At 55.8% G+C, this 19,902-nt stretch overlaps 3 protein-coding genes across 3 annotated transcripts in view; 1 reads left to right on the top strand and 2 right to left on the bottom strand.

The window, feature by feature from the left end:
• Positions 1-3,678: 3,678 nt before the first annotated feature.
• Positions 3,679-5,833, bottom strand: VOLCADRAFT_60422 (uncharacterized protein; the record flags this gene model as incomplete). Its single annotated transcript, XM_002950293.1, has 3 exons — positions 3,679-4,017; positions 4,290-4,445; positions 5,723-5,833. The coding sequence occupies 3 exons, from the start codon at positions 5,831-5,833 to the stop codon at positions 3,679-3,681; spliced, it is 606 nt and encodes a 201-aa protein (XP_002950339.1).
• Positions 5,834-12,789: 6,956 nt separating this feature from the next.
• VOLCADRAFT_104724 (uncharacterized protein) lies at positions 12,790-16,139 on the top strand (the record flags this gene model as incomplete). Its single annotated transcript, XM_002950421.1, has 8 exons — positions 12,790-13,116; positions 13,193-13,241; positions 13,311-13,361; positions 13,447-13,527; positions 13,843-13,923; positions 14,384-14,590; positions 15,212-15,273; positions 15,821-16,139. The coding sequence occupies exons 1-8, from the start codon at positions 13,058-13,060 to the stop codon at positions 16,137-16,139; spliced, it is 909 nt and encodes a 302-aa protein (XP_002950467.1). The 5' UTR covers positions 12,790-13,057.
• A 1,669-nt stretch (positions 16,140-17,808) lies between these two features.
• VOLCADRAFT_90869 (uncharacterized protein) overlaps positions 17,809-19,902 on the bottom strand; it is a gene marked incomplete at both ends in the record, with an annotated part of 7,167 nt that continues 5,073 nt past the window's right edge. The window contains 2 exons of the mRNA XM_002950292.1: positions 17,809-17,916; positions 18,769-19,377. Of these exons, the coding sequence (XP_002950338.1) occupies positions 17,809-17,916; positions 18,769-19,377 (717 nt within the window). The remainder of the gene's footprint in view (positions 17,917-18,768; positions 19,378-19,902) is intronic.

Here is a 19,902-nt window from a genome sequence, read left to right as displayed (position 1 = left end):
CCGCTGAAAGGAGGCGGCGGTGGCGGCGGCGGCTCCGCCGCCGCTGGCGGCGCCAGCGGCGCCGCCGCACGGCAGCTGGCTCAGCAGCTTCACCGCCGTGTAGCGATGGCGTTGTCGCACGATCCTCACGCAGCCAAGCTGGCGAATGACGCCTTCCGGTCCTTCGTTCGCGCGTACGCCACACACTCAGGCGACTTGAAGCGAGTGTTTGCGGTTCGTAATCTGCACCTGGGCCATGTGGCTCATTCCTTTTGTTTGCTGGACAAGCCCACGACCTTGGGCAGCTCCGCGTCGGCGGCAGATCGAAAGCGGCGAAAGCGCGAGGCTATGGTTACGCAGGAGGCAGAGCGGCGGCGGAAGATGAAGCGCGCGGCGCGGCATATATCGGCGTGAGAGGGGCGCGCATGTGTGAGCTAGTGAGGTTGGGTTTTGGGTGGGGAGTTGGGGGTGAGGGGGATGGGGGAGGCCAGCATGACGGAAGAAATGTGGGTGTCTCGGTGGGTAGTTTTCTTTTTTACCAAAAATGCCATCAGTTTACAAACCGTCGGATTTTTGCCCTCGTGAGTCGCTAAGGACCAGATACCTCGGCAGTCGACCCAGGATTTGTAGAAGTCGTCCAGTGCTAAGGACTGGGATTTTTCCATGGTTCGTGTATTTGGGCACTTCGTTTAGAATTGTTTCGTGTTTTCCTAATATCGTGTTTTCCTAAGCACGAGACATTTCTGAACAAAGTAGCTACAAAGATCTTGACTTAGGGTTTTGACGATATGACATTTCCCGAACTAGCGGCGCAGGTGATTAGACCCGACGATGGGGTTGCGTGAGGGAGATGAGTTCATGTGCGGTGCGGTAGTTCTATTAGGCATGTGACTTTAGCAGTTTCCTAGGGTACGTGTGCCTGTCTGTGTGTCTGTCTGTCTGTCTGTCTGTGTGCCTGTCTGTGTGCCTGTCTGTCTGTGTGCCTGTCTGTGTGCCTGTCTGTCTGTCTGTGTGCCTGTCTGTGTGTCTGTCTGTGTGTCTGTCTGTGTGTCTGTCTGTGTGCCTGTCTGTGTGTGTCTGTCTGTGTGCCTGTCTGTGTGTCTGTCTGTGTGTCTGTCTGTGTGCCTGTCTGTGTGTGTCTGTCTGTGTGCCTGTCTGTGTGCCTGTCTGTGTGTCTGTCTGTGTGTCTGTCTGTGTGTCTGTCTGTGTATTTATTACATATCGATTCCGGGCCTGACGTTGGCCAGGGGCGCACCTAACCCTATACTCCAACGGGAACGACCGCAGAAGCACTCTCCATCATTGGAGGGCGTCATATCGGTGAGGTTCCTTGCCGTTCTTTCTTGTCAACGCAAGGCGCCGTCACCTGTTCGAATCCTCAGGCCAGCTACATACACCAGCTCAGGTGCCTAATAAACCCCAATCCACCGAAAGCTTATCCTCTACAGCTGCGCAACCTACCGATGCACTCACACCGACGTCAATCGCGCCACCCTATCCTTGCGAATCCTGCCGCCGCCGCCCGGGGTTTCGTTATCCAACCACCCCCATCTGGTACACAGCCTGGTCCAGGCCCTGTGCAGTGTATTATCCCTCCGCCACTGCTCTGCGGCTAAGCGTATAGGTCTTCTCCTGGGACTCCCAACCCAGCTGTCCAGCGCACTGAAGTAAAACCCAGTGTCTCCAGCATTCGTCCAGTATTTCTCCCAGGAGCCCAGCGGTGACTTCCAAACCTACGCCTTCCGATTGCGCTAGATGGATGTGGAACCAGGAAAATTTCGCAGGTTGGCTACATTGAGGCGCCGGGAACCCCAGACTGCCCCTAGAGTGTCGACGGCAGCGTGTATCACCCGTTGAGAGTATGGGGGAGGAGTTGGGGTAAGACGAACCACGGGCGAGTGAAGCAGATACCAGAGATAAACGGCTGGCTATATCCGACTAAGACAGCCGGATAGTGTCTAGGAAGTCTTTTGGAGTTACAGATCAGGTTATGAAGGGGCTGTGGTTGGTACGTGTACAGAGGTGCGGTGGGGTGCGTTGCAGCCGACATGGAAGTTAAGAATTTAGATCATCCGGAAAAAGAAAAACCTAAGCGTCGTAATTTGTCGTACTCGTACGTTAGCTACGTCCACATGTGATGCAGCTTTGTTTCCTCGCACTTGCGGCAACTACTTCCAAACCAAACCAAACTTTACAGACCACAAGTCCAGCGGCGAGAGCACTTGCCGCTCACATCTCTGCCGCAAGGGCGCTTTTACACGCGACCTAGCTTCCAAGAATGCGTTTTTCCCCCTATACTGTACAGCAACACCAACCAACAGTAACACTAACCCACAACGACATTTGATAACGAAACCATCAGCAGCAGCAGCAGCGTCATTATGTCATAACGTTTGTTCTTGCTACGCACACTTTGCAGGAAAAGGACTTGGCGGTTTTTTCCACCAGAGCAGTGCTATTATGCATGAAACGTGCACGATGGCCCATTTTAACTGCTAACCTGCGGGGCCACAGGAAAGGGCGAGGAGAGAGAAAGACAAGAGAGAGAGGGGAAGAGATAGAGAAAAGAGACACCCCACACGGAGAGGAGTTAAGGAGCGACATGGGGCCCTTAGTCCCGTCTGCTAAACAGCAACACAGCACTTTCCAGCTGTGTGCAACACCACAACTGCACCACCAAGTAGCTGCTCTCGTCTTCGCGATCCACCTAGAACCCCTACCAAGAATAACCTAACGTCTGCGCAAGCAGCCCCTGGTCCCCTGACAAAAGCCACAAAAGCCAATTTGGCGACAGATCCCGTCGACTCTTTCCGTCGGGGACGCCCGCCGCAAAGTATGTGTGTGTTGTGTGGAGCCCATAATTCCACCCTCCGGAGTGTTTATCCGAGGACCGTCATCAGTATGTCACCCGGTTAAATCCACTTCCCAGCTAAATCCACCATTTCCTGCTCCGCAGGAGGAATAAGTGAAGTGGCACAGTTGGCAAATGCCTTGTTGAGGAGGGGAGAAACCGCCGACTACGAGCCAAGCGGAGGTCGAGGGGAAAGGCCGCTGCGACCCGGTGGCCGCACAACCCGACCCGGTGCGAATTATGGCACAGCCCAAGATGGAGCACATAAACACACACACGCACACAACCAACCCTTCCTTTTCTCCCCCCTCATCGTACGCCTCCTCCTTTGCCATCCTACCTCCCGGCCCTGCCACCAGCCTCACTCGCATCGGAACCCCACCCCACCCCACCCCCAACCCTCACGTCCCTAGCGAGCACTGCGAGCGAGAAGGGAAAGCGCCGTATCCCCAAGCAAGCCCCTCTGGAACACAATCCGGCCCATACCGCTGCTGCTACTACTGCCGCTGCTGCTATCGCTGCAAGAGCCCCAACCAACAGACCGGCCTCGTCCAGCAGGTGACGCATCGTCATCGTCATCGAGAAATCCGGTAATCAGCCAAACCCACTTACACATCGCCACCTGCACTTCCGGTGCTTCCACGGCATCTCACAAACATCCGCCATCATCTAGCCCCGGTGTCTCTGTCTCCCCCACCGGCAAGGACCGCTACATAAAAACACGTAGTAAGTTCAGACCTCTGGGCATTACAACCCCTCGTCCAGCCCAGGAAAAAAGGAACAGGATGACAGGAGCTGGGAGACAGGTCGTGCTCCTCACCCGCGTCACATTGCTTTCCCCGCCTTTTTTATCGCCCCCGCAACTCCGCCAGGCGCGCCGATAAGTCGTCCTCGCCTTGCTTGGACGCCGCGGCCTTGGCGCCTGCAGAGGCGGCGGCAGAGGGCATCCCCAGCGCCACCTCCAACCCGTGCTCCTCCGCCACCTGGTTCATGAGCGCCGTCACCTCGTCCTCTGGCGTGGACAGACTGGCCTGGGCACCCATCACGTCATCCACCACCTGGGTTTGCAAATCCAAATTTTCAAACTGCTTCTCGAACTGGGTCATCGTGTTTGCAATCGTCTCCAGGTTGTTGATCGCCATCGCCTTCTCCAGGCTCTTGACGATGCCCGCCATGTTCTTCTGGACCTGGGGGTTTGAGTTGGGTTGGGGGGAGATAGTGTGTGAGTGTGTGTTTGGGGGGAAAGAGACGAACCACGAACGAGTGAAGCTGATGCCAAGGATAGATAGACTGATATGAAGATACTGCGAGCGGGGGAGCGAGGTTTGAAATGGTAGGGAGAGAAGGGCCTTCGTTCCAGAGGCACTTGAGCTATGCGCTGATTTGATCTCGGTACCGGCTCTCAGGCCGCCCGCCTCCTCCTCCGGAGTCGATTTTCCTTTGTCTGGGTTGTACCCACCATCTGCATCTTGGCTTGTGATTCCAGCCTGCTGACGGTGGCATCCAGCCGTGATGCGAGCTTCATGTAGTTGAGCTGCTCGTTCTTCTTGCGGATGGCGTTCTGGGCGTAGATGCGCGCGCCCTCCATGTTGCCCTTTTCAATAGCTTTCTTAACCTGCGTGTGGTGCGAGTATGTGTATGTGCATGTGTGTGGAAGGGGAAACCCAGAAGGTGGGAGGGTTGGAAACAATTCGTATGAGCGTGAGCGTACAGTATTTTTTGAAAGTGGTAACGTATTCAGCTTTTTCATTACCCCAGAACTTGGTAAGAAGTGTTCCATGGTTTTGGAGCTGGTGTTACATACTTATACGGATAATGGGAATAGGAATACACATTTTAAAAGCATCTGACCTAGCTACGTGAGAACCACAAATCTCCTTTGCTAAGCGCATTAACTATTCTAGAGGAAATGATATGATTAATACACAGAGATGTGTGTGAAAATGTGTGTGAAGGTTACGAGTATGGGACTGCGCCTGACACTGGCCAGGGGCTGTTACCCAGCCCGACGGAAAGACCGCGTGTATATGATGTGTGAAACAGGGGGGTGTATCTTCGCCCGTGGCAGCTACCCTGCGAAACCCTGCCTTCCCCGGTATTTCGGGGCACCCTCATCCAGTCACCCTAGTCAACTTCTCAGTGGATCGCTCAGGTTCCGCACCCACCACCAGCATCCAACGGAATCTGCCGGGTCGACAGCGGCCCAACTCCGTTCCTGGTCGGCTCGCAGGTTAACTTTATCCCAGGTCACCACCGTCCATCAACTAGGGGCGCAATGCCTTCCACCATCGGAAGGACTTTGACCCTAACGGGTATCGATCCCGGGATCTCCCGGGGGCAATGGTCGCGCCTTACCAGTGGTGCCAAACCCTCTGTATATGTATGTATGTATATATATGTATGTATGTATGTATGTATGTATGTATGTATGTATGTATGTATGTATGTATGTATGTGTCAGTAGATGCATCTGTCTATGCAAGCAAGAGCGACATGTTATGTATGCAACTGGGCCGCTGTGAAAAGGACATATGATTCTGGCAAACAACTGGAGAGTGGCGCGGGCAAACGGAGTAAAGCACGATAACCCAAATCATATACACGATACTGACGTCGTGCCTGGTAATGTAATGTATGATCTGACGAGCAGGATAATCATTGGGGGGTGGAGCTGCTGAAAGATGTGGAAGCAAATGGCGTGTGGCGCTGCGGAGTGTTGAGAAAACGGTTTCGGCGTTGCGCGGCCCAGCCAGGGATGGGCTAATAATGATGTGGTAATAAATATGGATTACTTGCAGATAGGGGTGGGGAGAAGGGCAGCCTGGCCCGGAAGGGGAGGAGGTCCCTACGCGGCGGAATAGCACACCGCACGCAGCTGCACCCTCGGCTCACCTTGAGCTTCTCGGACTTCTCCTCCTTCTCGGCTTTGATGGCGGAACGTGCCAGCTGCTTAGCCGTGAATTTTAAATTGAAGATCTGGTCGAGAAGCTTATCACCGCCCATTCTTCTGCTCCTCCGCCTTAAATGCTCTCAAGAGTAGGAGCCGGGTGCAGCTGCCCGTGGGGTCTGGAACGTTTGGAGCGGCCCCGCTACCTTTACAGCTTTGTTTAACTAAAATCTAAAGGTGCATAAGGTTATTGCGTGCAGTTCCGGTAAGTGGACAACTTGGAACCGCAAATGCCACAACAGGAATGTAACAGGGCTAAGTTATTAAGGGAAATGCATCTGCAAGGCTGGGATGATTCCAATTGTGCGGTGCCGGCACCTTTACCCTTGAGTTGCATTTTCGTGCAATTACGGGTGTACGAAATGAAACGTCTCGCCAGCAGGCAGCTCCCTACAGCCTCCACAAGCAGTTACGTATGCTACTCATCAGGGTTATCTCTTACCTCTGGTTTACAGTGAGGTATATTGCGATCAACGCGTCTAGGCGCTTACAGGATAGGTGACTGCAAAATTAGCGTTTGACCTCCTAGCTTTCGTGTGCAACTTGCAATGATCACTTATAGGTGATAGGGTAGGGTGAAGGGCATCCCTGCTTAAAATGAGTGGCGCTAATCGGGGACCTCTTGACCAGTTCTACAAGGACTGCCTTCGTATCGGCTGTTTAAAGGTGATCAGGAATACCTTATGTAAACCCTGCCAGCGGTGATCCACCCTTTCTCTCAACAAAGTTTCCACCATCGGCTGGGGGACCGCCGTGTTCTTGCAGTGTTTTACGCATTTCCAAATGTATCTGAAAGGCCGGGAGGAGCTAGTGGTAACCATCTACACGGGTTCTCAGGTGTCTCCTCGGCCTCAGCTCAACTTCAGAGCTATTAAAGGGTGAGGGAAGCCAGAGGGCCGGCACGTACCGGTACTGCCGCGGTCTTCTAACCGTACTAAAGTGCGCAGCAGGCTGCAATAACTGCCCACGCCCCACAGCCGCCCGGAACTGCGTAATATGCCCAAAAACTGCCGACCCTCTGATCTGTTTTCCTCTCTATCGCCGCGGCCGATGTCCCAGGAACGGCGACCCCCTTCCGCCTGCCAGCCCGGCTAGCCACGAGCTAGACATCCACAACCCGGAAGTGACTGTGTTCCTAATTGGCGCCTATGCCAAGTACAACTGGCCATACGTCTGGGTAAGGTCGAGACAATCCTTTGGGCCTTACGTACGTAGGAGTACATCAAACTGGGACACTACCACGGGTGGTATGCCGCGCCGTGCAGGGTTAGAGCGACCCTGCAGTCGTTGGGGGCTAGTGGGTGCAAGGGTCGGTCGTACTTTCCCAATTTTAGAGCAATGGCCACGGCTTGGAACAGCCGATATTCCCTACCCTACGCGTTTGAGAGCGGTTTGGCGATGATGTGCGAGTCAGCGCGGGGGGGGGGGTCGTTGACCCCCATCCCAAACCCCATCCTCATCCCCATCGCGAGCGGGCCTCTAGAAGAAAATCCCAATGCACGCGGTGGCCGGGCTATCTACCACCAGCTGATGCCGCACAGCTGCAACAGTATCAGTAGCAGCAACCCTTTTCGCTGCGCGGTGTATTTGCAACGCACGTTTTCACTCAGGCGTTAAGAGCGTGTCGATGTCAACATTTCAATTCGAGGGCGGTTAAGGCTTAAGGGATGTTGGCTGGGTATTGTGTGAGAGGGGGAGGGAGTGTATTGAAGGCATTGGGCTGCCATTGAGCGATGCAAAGGCGACGGAGACATGGCGTGTGACCCATAACGACGCCGGTGTCTGTGTGTCTGTCTGTCTATCTGTCTGTCTGTCTGGCCGTCTATGTGCTCGCTCCGACATTCTCGTCCTGACAACTTAACCTTCTGGTCTAGAGCTGCGGATTCACGCCGGCATGCATTTGGGGCCCCCTGGGGGGGTTTAGGAGGACGTGGCGAACCAAAATCCACTCCCACACCTACCCCACCCTTTGCCCTCCCTCCCTCCCTCCCTCCTGCACAGCTCCGTTCCGTCTCTCGGGGTCGAGCCAGTGACGACATCGATGCGCCTCTGGACCTCCCCACGACCAAGAACTGGAAGAGCATGAGTGAGTGAGGGTTGGGGGGGGTGAGTGGAGGAAAGGGTTGGAAAGGGAAAAGGAGGTTGCGGAAAAGACGTGCGAAGGTGAACCAGAGCGTAAGGGCCTTCGGTGCGCGGATATGGGACGGGAGAACGGCTCCTGGTTTCGGTGCTGTTCGGGGCTGGCGAAAGAGTGACATGTTATGGACCTGTGCGCGTGTGTGTATCTGCGACTGGCGCAGCGCAGCTTGGTGGAGGCAGTTGGCCAGTTGGCCGGAAATGGGTTGTTTTAGAGTGGTGTGTACGGAAGTATGATGTGTGGGATAGGGGGGTCATATCTTCACCCTGCGGCCGCTACCCGGCGAAACCCTGCCTTCCCCGGTATTTCGGGGCACCCTCATCCAGTCACCCTAGTCAGCTTCTCAGTGGATTGCTCAGGTTCCGCACCCACCACCGGCATCCAACGGAATCTGCCGGGTCGACAGCGGCCCAACTCCATTCCTGGTCGACTCGAAGTTTAACTTTATCACAGGTCACCAGCGTCCATCAACTAGGGGCGCAATACCTTCGACCGTGACAGGTCTCGATCCCGGGATCTCCCGGGGGCATTAGTGCGTGCTCTAACAGTAGTGCCTAACCTATGAATAAGTATGTATACATTGACGTCTCCCAGCAAAAATACCCCTGAAGCTCCATTGCCAATTCAGTTGCCGCCCATTTCTCCCTCCGCTTTGCATCGTAGTATTTCCTTTCCCGTCTCCCCTCGCTTCACCTCCCCCCGCGCCTTCGCATCCCCCCCAGCAGTGGGTGCTTGGGAGGTTGTCGGCAGTTGGCCCTCTGCCCCCTCCCCCCGCGCATCATCATTGGATTCCCCTCCTCCCTTTTCCCGGTCTCCCCGCCCACCTGGCCGCATACCATCCCTCCTGTCTACCCTCCCCGCTCCTCACCTCCCCTCACCTCACCTCCCCCCCCCTAAGGTCTGCGCATCTGGCACATCCTGGAGGAGCTTGTGGAGCTGAACATCTTCCCCGCACCCGCTAATCCATTTGAAATTGACTTTGAGGCGCTGAGGGACATGCCGGATTTGGAACGAGCACTGCAGGTGGGGCTCTCAATTCGGTGGGGCTCTCAATGGGGTGTTCACGTAGAGGTGGAATACCGCCTGGGTCTCGCGGGAGGAAAAAGGGTTTGCATGTGGGGGTGGGGTGGGGAAGTGGTTGAAATTGCGGTCCCAAGCCTCCTCTTCATCCCCGCCGCTTTCTATCCGCTACATGGGCCCTTCACATTGGCCCTCCTCGCGGTGTCTTGGTCCCTGGGTGCCTAAACTATCGTGTAATTACTCCCGTCCCTTGGCTGGCCGGCGCTGCTTGATTCGCCAGTGGTTCGTCTTTTCCCCCTTTTGGTTGACCGCCTTGGTGACGGCCCCTCCTGCCCTCCCTCCCCTCCTTCCGCACACTAAAAGCTTAAGTAACGCCAGGGGGGGATTGCGCCGCGAACATCCCGCCCCTCCCAAAGCGAACTCTTGTTCTTTTTACATTGCCAGAAGCGAAAGGCCTCTTCGTTAGAGATTGACTATTTCCATCGTCCGATTGATGTGACGGATATCTCCTGTCTCCTCCCCAACGGTCTTGGGCCCCCTGCTCCCCTGCCCCTCCCCCTCCCCCCCCCCCGCCTTCCTCCTTATCTCTCTCTCGGCCCCCCCCCTTCCCTCCCTCCCCACCCCCTCACTCGTTCGTGGTTCGTCTTTCCCTCCCCCCCAAAGGCCGGCGCCGTGGCGTCCTTCCTGCGTGAGCTGCTGCTGAGCAACTGCCAGCGCCCCGACCTGGTGCAGCAGGACTTCCAAGAGGCAGTTGCCGTCCATTTCCAGCTGATGCCCAAACTGACTCCCCCCACACCCGGACTCTCAGCGGCGACACAGAACGCAGGAAACTTAATAGAAGGACAGCAGCAGCCGCAACAGCCGCAACAACAACAGCCCGCAGAGGGGCAGCAGCAGCAGCAACAACAGCAGCAGCAGCAGCAGCGGCGGGAATAGGCCTTGGTAGCCTTGGTGGGACATCGAGACACGATCGCGCAGATGTCGATCGCACGGGAGGAGAAGGGTAGGAATCGCAGTAATAATGGTAATGGTACTACTAGTAATAGTAGCAGTGGTATTAGCGGATGTGGGAATCAAGGACACGGGACCATACAACTGCGGGGGCTGTGGCAGCGTCAGCGGCTTTGACTTCTTGGGGTCCGCTTCCACGACGTGCCTGGCGCCATCAGTTAAATCTCCGTCAACGACCAAGATGTCGACCTCCCGGCAAATACCCGGGGGCTTCCGGACTGGCGGAGTGTGGCGGAGTGCGAGGAGAGCATTAGTGTTGAGGTGGATGGAGGGGCGGATGTCCCCCCACAGCGGGCGGGCGGGGGGCCGCCACGCCAAGTGCGCTAGTGCGGGCCGGAAGGGACCGACCTACTTTTGGACTTTGGGGACTTCAATACCCGAGAAGCGTGGATATGGTGTGTGTGTATGTATGTCGGGTATGGGCAGCTTGGGTCGCTGGCGGCGTTGTGGACGATGTCGTGGTCTTTGCAAAGCGGGGTGAAGGTTGGGGGAAAGAGGAGCAGCAGCAGCAGCGGATGGGGTTGGGAAGACCATCGACGGCTTTTGGTTGGGATGGTGTGGGTTTATTAGCCTCACCTGGCTGGTTCGGGTCAAGTTGTTTCGCAGAAACATCTCACCAGCTTCTGACGTCTCCTTCTTTACCGCAAGGGGGTCAGGGGGCTGTGGGGAAATGGGGGTAGTGGGGTTTGGCATCAGCTACGAGACGCGCGCGTGCGTGTACTTGTACGTGCGTGTACCTGTACGTGTGTGTACCTGTACGTGTGTGTACCTGTACGTGTGTGTGCATGTATGTATGTATGTATGTATGTATGTATGTACGGATGGATGGATATGGATGGGTTCAGTACCGGGAGAGGTTACAGAAGTCCGCGGTGTACCTCCAATCTGGTGGACATTTGGACATGACTCGCTCGGACAGACACCCGGTCGCGAAAGTGCCGTCCTCAGGCTGCCCGGCGGCGCTCCGATTCCGTAGTAGTAGCTGGCCGATTCGTGCTTATTAGGCTGCCCCGAACTTCACTGCTTGTTTTGATTTTCGCTTTCAGGGTGGTTCATATGTAAAAGACCAGGACCTGAGGATGCAAGTTTGGCGAGATGAAGTGGGATGTGCACCGGCTGCCGCACTCACCGTCCTAATGGATGGATGTGGGATCGAGGCCCATCTAGTAGTGTATCCATTCTCTTTATGTGCTTGTGCATGTTGCATCGCATAGTATGTTACCGGCTTGCTATTGTACCCGTTCGGTTGGCCGACAGATCGATCGTTCATGAAGTATACGGCACTAGTGGTTGGTGTATCGGCAGCTTCGTGAAGTTTTAACATCCTGTCTGGCTCAACTTGACAAATCTTGTAGTATTATATCTAGAGCAAGATGGCACTTCAAAGCTTTCAGAAAAGTGTAACTCGGCAAAGGTTGTCCATCTGCAAGCCTCGCTTGGTGCACCGGCGAACAACAATCGTGTCGGCTAGATTACGACAAACTTCAGAGCCGCATATCCAGCTGGGAACTGCAAAGCTTCCGAAGTGAGCTCAAAATAGACATGAGTGTTGGTGATTTGGCCGGACGAAAGCTCTACGAGCACCGTTTTCAAATAGCAACCGCACGTAATTTACCTGCTTACAATTAACGATTTCCGTTTTTCATTTACAGCGACATCAACCGGGAAGCATTTTCTGAGTACCTCTACCAATGGGCCGCGACCCTGACGCAGAGCGGAGCGAATTTCCCCTTTGTGCTGCCGGTTAAGGCCGATAAGTACTCGGAGGGGTTCAAGGTGCGTTGGGTTTCGGGTTGCTCTGGGTCCAATAACACGAGCATACCTGCCTGATGGCGTATGGGCGTTGTCCGCCGTCCGCCGCGAAAGCCACCTACACGCACCTACGTGCATTATGTAGATCTCCCTGCTCAAGAGGATGCCCGAAGGGAACTTTGACAGCGCTGGTGAGATTCAGGGGACGGTCGAAGAGGTCTCCGGCAAGGTAAGTTGCATATGGCAGCAAGAGGACGGCAATCTACTGCTAGGTCGAAGTGGTGCTGTGCTCGGGGGTCATTGTGGATAAGGGAGGAAGGCTCCGAGCTGTTTTTTTTCCCAACCCTCGTTACGTGTGTTCACTGCGCAGCAGTACGGGCCTGGCTGGGAGACGATACAGAGGGGCTACAGAATATTCTGGACCCAAAAGCGTAACTCCCCTTGGGAGAAAACATGAGGGTCGAGCGTTTCATACTTCTGAGACTCATTACACGGAAGGGGGCCAGGTTACCGACTAGGGAGGGGTGCAGCAGCCGGATACAGGCCTTGTCCAGCAAGCTGGCTGCTACACGCCATGCATGGCATTAAACAAGGCTAAGCCGTAGCCCGTCATCCGTGTTCAGTTCATGTCGCCAGGCAGGCTATTCACAAACGCAAGCGGAATTTCCCGCAGGGCTCTGTGGTGATGATTCGGTTCTTCGAGGGTCCCGCTGGTCTAGTGGATCGCAGGTAAGACCGTGACGGTCACGAAGAAGTCTTTACAACAACGGAGGAGGTCACATCTTAGGTTTGCGGCAGCGGATTACATCAGCAGAGGTTCTCTTACCTATTAGACGCTCGCGGGTCCTAGCAAAGTAAGGCGATAGTTTACAGCAGGGCCTACGAGGTGTGTCAGTGCCTTCTGTTATATGGATGTTCTTATGTGCGATAGCACAGGTGCAATCACCTGTGTTGGAAATGACCGGCAGCGTGCGGTGCGTGACTTGATGAGCATTCTTTGTTGACTAATCTGTTTAATCTGGAATGTTCCCGCAGGACTCCTCCGCCTTCGGACGTGCAGCAACGGCTCGCCATCGTTCTAGATTCGTTAGTCGACGTGGGAACTATTATGAGCACCATGCCAGATGTGCTGCGGAAAGGCGTGGCGAAGTGCCGATGAGCAGTTGCTGTACCAACGGTACTTCACGCACATTGTGCCAGGTGCCTGCGGCTCACTATCAGTTACCGAGCTTGGGACATAAGTTAGTAGTCACTCTGCTTGGAGATAATAGTTATCGAGGCATTTTGAAGGTTGCATATATACGGGTTCTTGATTTTAGCAGTTACAAGGAGGATTGGAGTCAGCTGTCAAGTAACTTTCATGACGAGCTTCGTTACGCAACGCATTACGCATCTTGGCACGGTTGCGCGTCCGAACAGGTGCTGTTTCCCATCCGTCGAGTGCGCGAACTCTTCGACGCACTCTTGTAACTTAGATATTCTTATATGTTTGCAGTCTTAAGACATGCACGGCATTGAAACTTTCAGCTCGCAGGAGTGCGCAGGTAAGGCGGCAGACTGTTTACCTTGCGAAAGGTTTCGCCATAGCCCAATGTTCTGCATGCTGCTTGCAGGCTCGCCTGGCTCAGGGAAGGCCCTGGAATATACACATGAAAGCAGTGGAGGTAGTGAAATTACATGCCTTGAAAGAAACGGCTGCCCATGAACCTAATATAGTTCGAGGGCTTAATGACGCCGCATGCACCGCAGACTGGGAGCACCGGTACCAATGATTTTGTCCAGAATGCGCCTAGCGATACAGCATCAGTAGTCAGCGCAGAATCTGTCAAGGTAACCGGCTCGCAAATGGTTCGGGGCAGGGCCGGGATCCTAGAAGACATGAATTAATGGAGCGTCCCAAAGGTTTGGAGGCGAGATATATAATTTCGGAACACTGCAGCTTCTGTCGGTAAACAACGTTTTCACTCCTTTGCGTTGCAAGCTTCGTGAGCTTGCGCGGCCCAAAAGTAACCAAGAAGCTCACGAGCCAAAAGTGCTGAAACCAAGAACTTAACAAATCGGCAGGTTAGGCTAACGATCCATTCTACCCGGTCCGTACCGTTGCCACCGTTTCTGTCCGCTTGGCCTTCCGCACACTTTGTGTAGGCGGCGCTCTTGGATGCGATCTGCGGCACCGACCGCGGCCTGGTCGCCCGGTCGGAAGTGCGAGCTGAGCTAAACGAACTGGTAAGCGCAGTACACCTGAGACTGTATTACATTTCGCTCAGCAGGCCTACTTGGCCATACAACACTATAACCCTTCCAACCTACCTTGCGGTCACTCCCCCGAGTCATCACAACTCCCTTCGTCTAGCTCGCGGCACCAGCTTACTTGTCGTGCAGCTACGCAGCAACGTGCACATTTACCAACTTCCAGCAACGGACAATGGCACATTGTGTGTATAATACCGGTAACCATGATACGATTCAACCGCCACTCAACTTCCGTACGGACAATCGACTGACAGCGCGCACCCTCCCCCTTGCCTTTTGGCACCCTGCTTGAAATGTTTTTGTGCTTTCCTTTCCTGTCCGCGACTTTGATTGGCTTTGGTTGCTGACTGCCTCTGCCTCTGCCCCTGCCCCTGCCACCGCTGGTTACTGATGTTTCTGTTACTGGCTCTGGATGTTGTTGCTGTTACTGCAGATCAACCAGTTGGAGGTGAGGGGCGGTCACGGGTCGGATATCTCCAGTGCGGAGTTCGCCGGCACCTGGGAGCTCGTGTACTCCAACGCCGCCGACCTGCTACTCCTGCTCTCAATCAGCAAGCTGCCACTGCCAGTCAGGATCGGCGCCGTACGTCAAACCATCAACGCCGCCAACAGCACGGTGGAGAACTCTGTGCAGCTGGAGGTGGGCGATTTGGGTAGGGAGAGGCGCGACGCGTTTGGGTGAAATTGCTGCGCTTTGGCGCGAATTGTTCGGGAGCCTTGTCACTATGTGGGTGTAGGTGGGGGCGTGGAGTGAGGGGGGTTTTCACTACCGATGGTGCGGCAGCAAGGGGCAGTATTAAGTGGTCGTATCAACCAGGTGTGCGCACCCCTGGGCCCCGTAATGGTACGTTTCCGGTGCCGGATGGTCTACCGGGGGGCCGGCATGACGATGATGGTGGTGATGATAGAGGTGGTGATGATAGAGGTGGTGATTATTATTTTGTTTCTTAGTTGTATAGTTCAGTTGACAGTTGTATAGTTCAGTTGGCAGTTGTATAGTTCAGTTGACAGTTTTATAGTTCAGTTGACAGTTGTGTTGACGTGTGCCTGCAGGCAACATCAGCGCCAGCTGCGACCCGCTAGCTGGTAACGCCTACCAGTGTATGTAGTCAGCTGTCCGGGACTTCGCCCACTCAGTTGCCGGGTCACCCCTTCCGGAGCCCCTTTTTCCATTTTCACCTTCCACGACTGCCCGTCCCTTTGCATGCCACGCACCCCTGCCCCTCCCCTCCCTTGCCCTCCCCGTGACTCCGGGCTGAAGTTCCCGCTGGTGCACACTTCTGTGTCGACGGTTAGCAGCTACAACATCGCTTCACCCAAGAGGTGAGGAGACGTCTTCGTCAGCCTAATGATGGAGGTGGTCACCCAGCTTTATAGGCTCCTAGGTCGATGGACGGACTGAGAGGGGTGTTAGTAACTGAGGGGTCTTCTGGATAAAGTTATATCTTGAATATAGAACAGCAGCTGGGGTAGATCATGTCCAGATCACAAGAGAGCAGTTTAATACGTGATGAACAGATACGATGGGGGACATCTGAGTCACGCAACGGACTGGGGGACGTGATAGCGTCGTGTGTGCACATGAAACGAAAGGAAGGAAGAAAGGTATTCGGTTTTAGCAGGTGCAGTTCGCTTTATGACTTGGGGGGGTATTATCCCCTACGCTTGCAGCAGGCCCTGACACACACACACACACACACACACACACACACACACACACACACCGGCGATGCAAACTCCTAGCCCCGGATAGACCCTTTCCTGGCCTCCCCCCCTCCCCCGCCAGCTACTCCGACGTTCACACTCCAATACCAATACGTACATTCATACATACGTACATACACACACGCGCGCACGCGTGCACGTGCAGGTTGCAATTCACGGTGCAACGCGGCATCCTGCACACACCCTCCATCGAGGGCAATCTGGAGCTGCCCGCCTCCATAACCGTGCTGGGGCAGACACTTGACTTGGCTCTGCTACGAGATGCCCTGGCGCCCCTAACCCGCGGGGCCGCCAGCCTGGCTGCGTCAGCGTCTGACCTGCTGGGCCAGGCACCCAATCTGGAGGTCCCTCTGCAGACGCAAACATGGCAGCTGACGACGTACCTTGACTCCACGCTGCGGATTACACGTGGCGATGGGGGTACGGTGTATGTGTTTAAGAAGGTTGCGGCTCCATCAAAATGATGATCTTTATTATTATGTATTGTTGCTGGCTGGGCTAGGAAGTGTGGAGTTTTAAAGTTGTATTTGAATTGATGGGGTGTGTTTGGGTTTGAGATTAGCATAATAGTGTGTATTGGGAAACTGGTTTTCTTTGCGTGTGCGGATGGGAAGGCCGAAGTGGGTCTGCTGTTGGTGGCGGGTCTGAGTGTTTCCTGTATGTTTATCAACCCATCACAGTGAGCATTTTATTTTAGGCAAGAAGTCGGGGTAGTTATTGCAGTACAGTGCAGTACAGCACAGCGTGGGAAGATGTGACGAGCGGCTGCTGGCACTGCCATGCAGGGTGGAGATATATGTATATGTGTGCGTGTACGTTCAGAAGTCGTTGTGCATGTGTTGCTCTTACTTTATATGATATTATCCGGTGGTTGTTGGTCAGCAGGCCCGGTGCGTGTAAAGCTGTAAAGCTGTATAGTTGTGAAGAGAGGAGACCTGTCGAGAGGCTACATATCTCGACTGGCCTGGGGGTTTTCCAGGACTTATTGTTACATACATACATGAGGGGTGGTTTTCTGGAATGGAAGGTGATGGCAAGGTGCGCAGCAGGATATGCCGCGATTGGACAGGTGAATGGAAGCATGTCAGTGCTTCTATCTGCTGGTTGAGAGCGCGGGGCGGCTTTCAACAAAAACGCAATAATCATACAGGACATTCCATGTTACTGATTTAAATACTCACGATTCCTAATAACACTAGAACATGCATATCCCCATCACCATCATCGTACTTCGATTCCTCCTTAGCCACATGTAACTCAACTCATCCTCCAACAGGGTGCTCGGTGCCACACATACACCCCATCAGGGCCTCCCCCCATCCGGCGAGTAACCGAAATCCTCTCAGGGTTTGCTTCTGGTGTCCTGTAGGTGATGATGGTAATGATGGGCGATGGACAATATATACATATGGCCATGTGTTGGGGGGACCCCGTCCAGTGCATATAGTAGTGGTGTGCTGGCAAGGTAAATGTGTGGAAGCGAGCTTTGTTACAGCGGACGGTCGGGGAGCATCACCCTTGTCAAGATGTGTCCGGGTGAAGACTCTGTTAGCTGTGTATGCACCACCACGGCTCTTTGGCCTGGACAGCACCAGGCAACCCCGGCAGCACCAAAGACACTCCCCTGCTGCTGCTACCCTTGCTAGTACAGCAGCAGCAGCAGTGTCTGCTTTCGCGTCTGTGATTCATTACACCAATGCCAGAAAAGACAGAATAGACGAAGTAACCCATTTTCAAGGAGTAAAAATGCCACTGCTTTCAACGGTGCAGCAACCCAGGTGGCTGACAGCAGCGCGATCCTATGCTGGTGGTGTTGCAGCTGCTGCCCATCGCTGCAGCCACGCACTGCCCTCAACACGGCCCCCACCGCCGTCGCTGCCCTTCCTGCCGCTGCGGATATCATCGGTACCCGCCTCCACCCGCGCAAGCTACGGCTATATTATATATTATCCTCCTATGTATATCCTCCTGCTGCTACTGCTGATGGTGGACCTCTCCTGGCTGGCCGCCATCATCGTGCTGCCTGCATAACGTGCAGCCGTCACTACTAACTACTACTACTGCTGCTGCTACTACTGCTACTACTATTGCTGCTGTCGCATAAATTCCCACAGGCAGCATCTCCTCGGGGTTTCAACTCTTGTTACTGCTGCTGCCGCCACCGCCGCCTTGTCCGTGCTGCTGCAACTGCGGCTGTAGCAGCTGTCCGTGACGCCGGTGGGCCCCGTCCGCCTCCCGCGGCTGGTCATGGTGGTCGTGGTGGTGGTGGTGGTGGTGCTGCTGCTGCTGCTGCTGCCGTACCCGCGCCCGCAGGCACGCCAGGCCCCTCCGCAGCCGCGCCATCGAGTTGTTCAACATCGCCAACCGGGCCTTACATCCTGCCAGCCGTTCCGCCAACACCCGGGCAGCAACTTGCCGCCGCCGCTGACGTGCTCGCACCCGCCACCACACCGACTCGTTGGGCACAGGCGCCGCTGCCGCCACCGCCGCTGCAGGTACTGGTGCGGGCGCTGGCATCTCTGCTGCCGCCACCGCCGTCCCAAATGGTGCCGCCGCCACCAGTGAAGCCGTCGCCGGCATCGCTGCGGCTATTGCTGCTGCGGCTGCTGCTGCAGCGGTGGCGCTGCGCTTGAGCGTCACCACCTGTCGCCGCAGCTCTGCCGCCGCCAGCTCCGCGGCGGGTCCCCAGCGGCGGGCTGTCAGTTGCTCCATGCGATGAAGCCACAGCGGCGGCGGCAGGTGGCCCAAGCGAACCAGCGCCGAAACCACCAGACACGCCTCCGCGGGACTCAACGACGGCAGAACCTGCGGTGTAGAAAGGGATCGGCGTCGGCAGCCCCTTTTCATACTTCACAGCCTGCATCACATCTGTGCATATCCCCTATAGTCATACAGCGATACAAATACCTTCTCTAACTTCATTGCTACTTATCCGCACAGCCCAGAGCCTCACCACGTGTTTGTCGCCGCAACGAGGCGCTTTTCCGTCCAGCAGTAATTACCCCCCAAGTACAGTACCGCCCCACCCCCAGCAGCACTGTACTGCACTGCGTACTTCGCCGTATGACATGAAAGCGATATGGGCCCCCCCACCAGCTTCGATGCCTCCTTGCCTCGAAATCCCACACGGGGGCCCCAGTCGCCCATCAAACAACGGACAAAGGTCACAGCTTTTACCTCGAAGCTGTGTGCCAGGAACGCTCGCGTCCAGCCCTCGTGGGGTCGATGCCCTAATCTGGTCATGGACCACAGCAGCACCGGCAACGCCAGCCGCGGCTGGCCGCTCCCAATCTCCACCACCTCCATCTCTGCCATACCCTGAAGCGCCGCATCCAGGAAGGGACCCAGGTCTAAAGGCGGCAGCGGCGGCGGCGCAGTTGCCGCCACCGCAACGGCCGCTCCGCCGTACTGCCGCCACCACCTTGGCGGCAGATCCGCCCCCGGCCTCGGCTGCGGCCCCGCCGCCGCCGCGGGCCATGCCGGCGGCGCCGCCTTCGCCCCCTCCGGCGTCCGCAGCCCCCACGCCTCCGCCGGCAGCCAGCCCAGGTAGTGTAATCGAGCCAGGGCGTAAAGGAGCAGGGAAGCGCTGGGGGGTGTGAACTCGGGCGCCCGGCGGGCGGCGGCCGCCAGCAAGTGTTGGAGCAGGACGGGCCGCGGCGGCACACGCAGCCGCACGCAGCACCACAGTGCCGTGGAGAGGAGCTGCGCGACTCGGGGTCGGTTGGGTTGGGTTCGGTTGGGTTGGGTTGTCCCATGCGGGTTGGGGGCGGGGGATGAGGGATCGGGAGAGGGAGCAGAGAGAGGGAGAGGTCACTTTCCTAAGCGAGGGAAGGTGTAACCCCCCGACTCCAGGGGGGCGGGAAGGGATCGAAACGCCGGCCAAGAAGATATTTCTTTATATCCAGACGCTGCGGGCTGAAAGGGGATGTGAAGGGAAAAGCCCCCAGGTCAGCTGGACACTCAGGCGCTGTGTTTCTGTCTGTATGTGTGTGTAGCAAGAGAGCCGGGAGTCTCTTCTCCCCCCACCCTTCTCCGCCGCACTCCTACATAGTTCTCTAAACTTCCCCTTTCTTCCCCCCCTCTCCAACCAACACATACATACATACATACACTGCATACATGCACGGCTCGATTTCCTTCTTTCCACGCCGCTTCTCCGCGGATGGAAGTTGTTTCGCGCCCCTCGGCAAGACCACCTCTCCGTCCCCCGGGACCCCCCCCCCCCGG

This window comes from Volvox carteri (genome assembly GCF_000143455.1).
Source record: "Volvox carteri f. nagariensis unplaced genomic scaffold VOLCAscaffold_18, whole genome shotgun sequence".
Classification (NCBI taxonomy): Eukaryota; Viridiplantae; Chlorophyta; class Chlorophyceae; order Chlamydomonadales; family Volvocaceae; genus Volvox; species Volvox carteri.
Note: the sequence above shows the minus strand (reverse complement) of the source record. Positions and strands in the feature narration are given on the sequence as shown.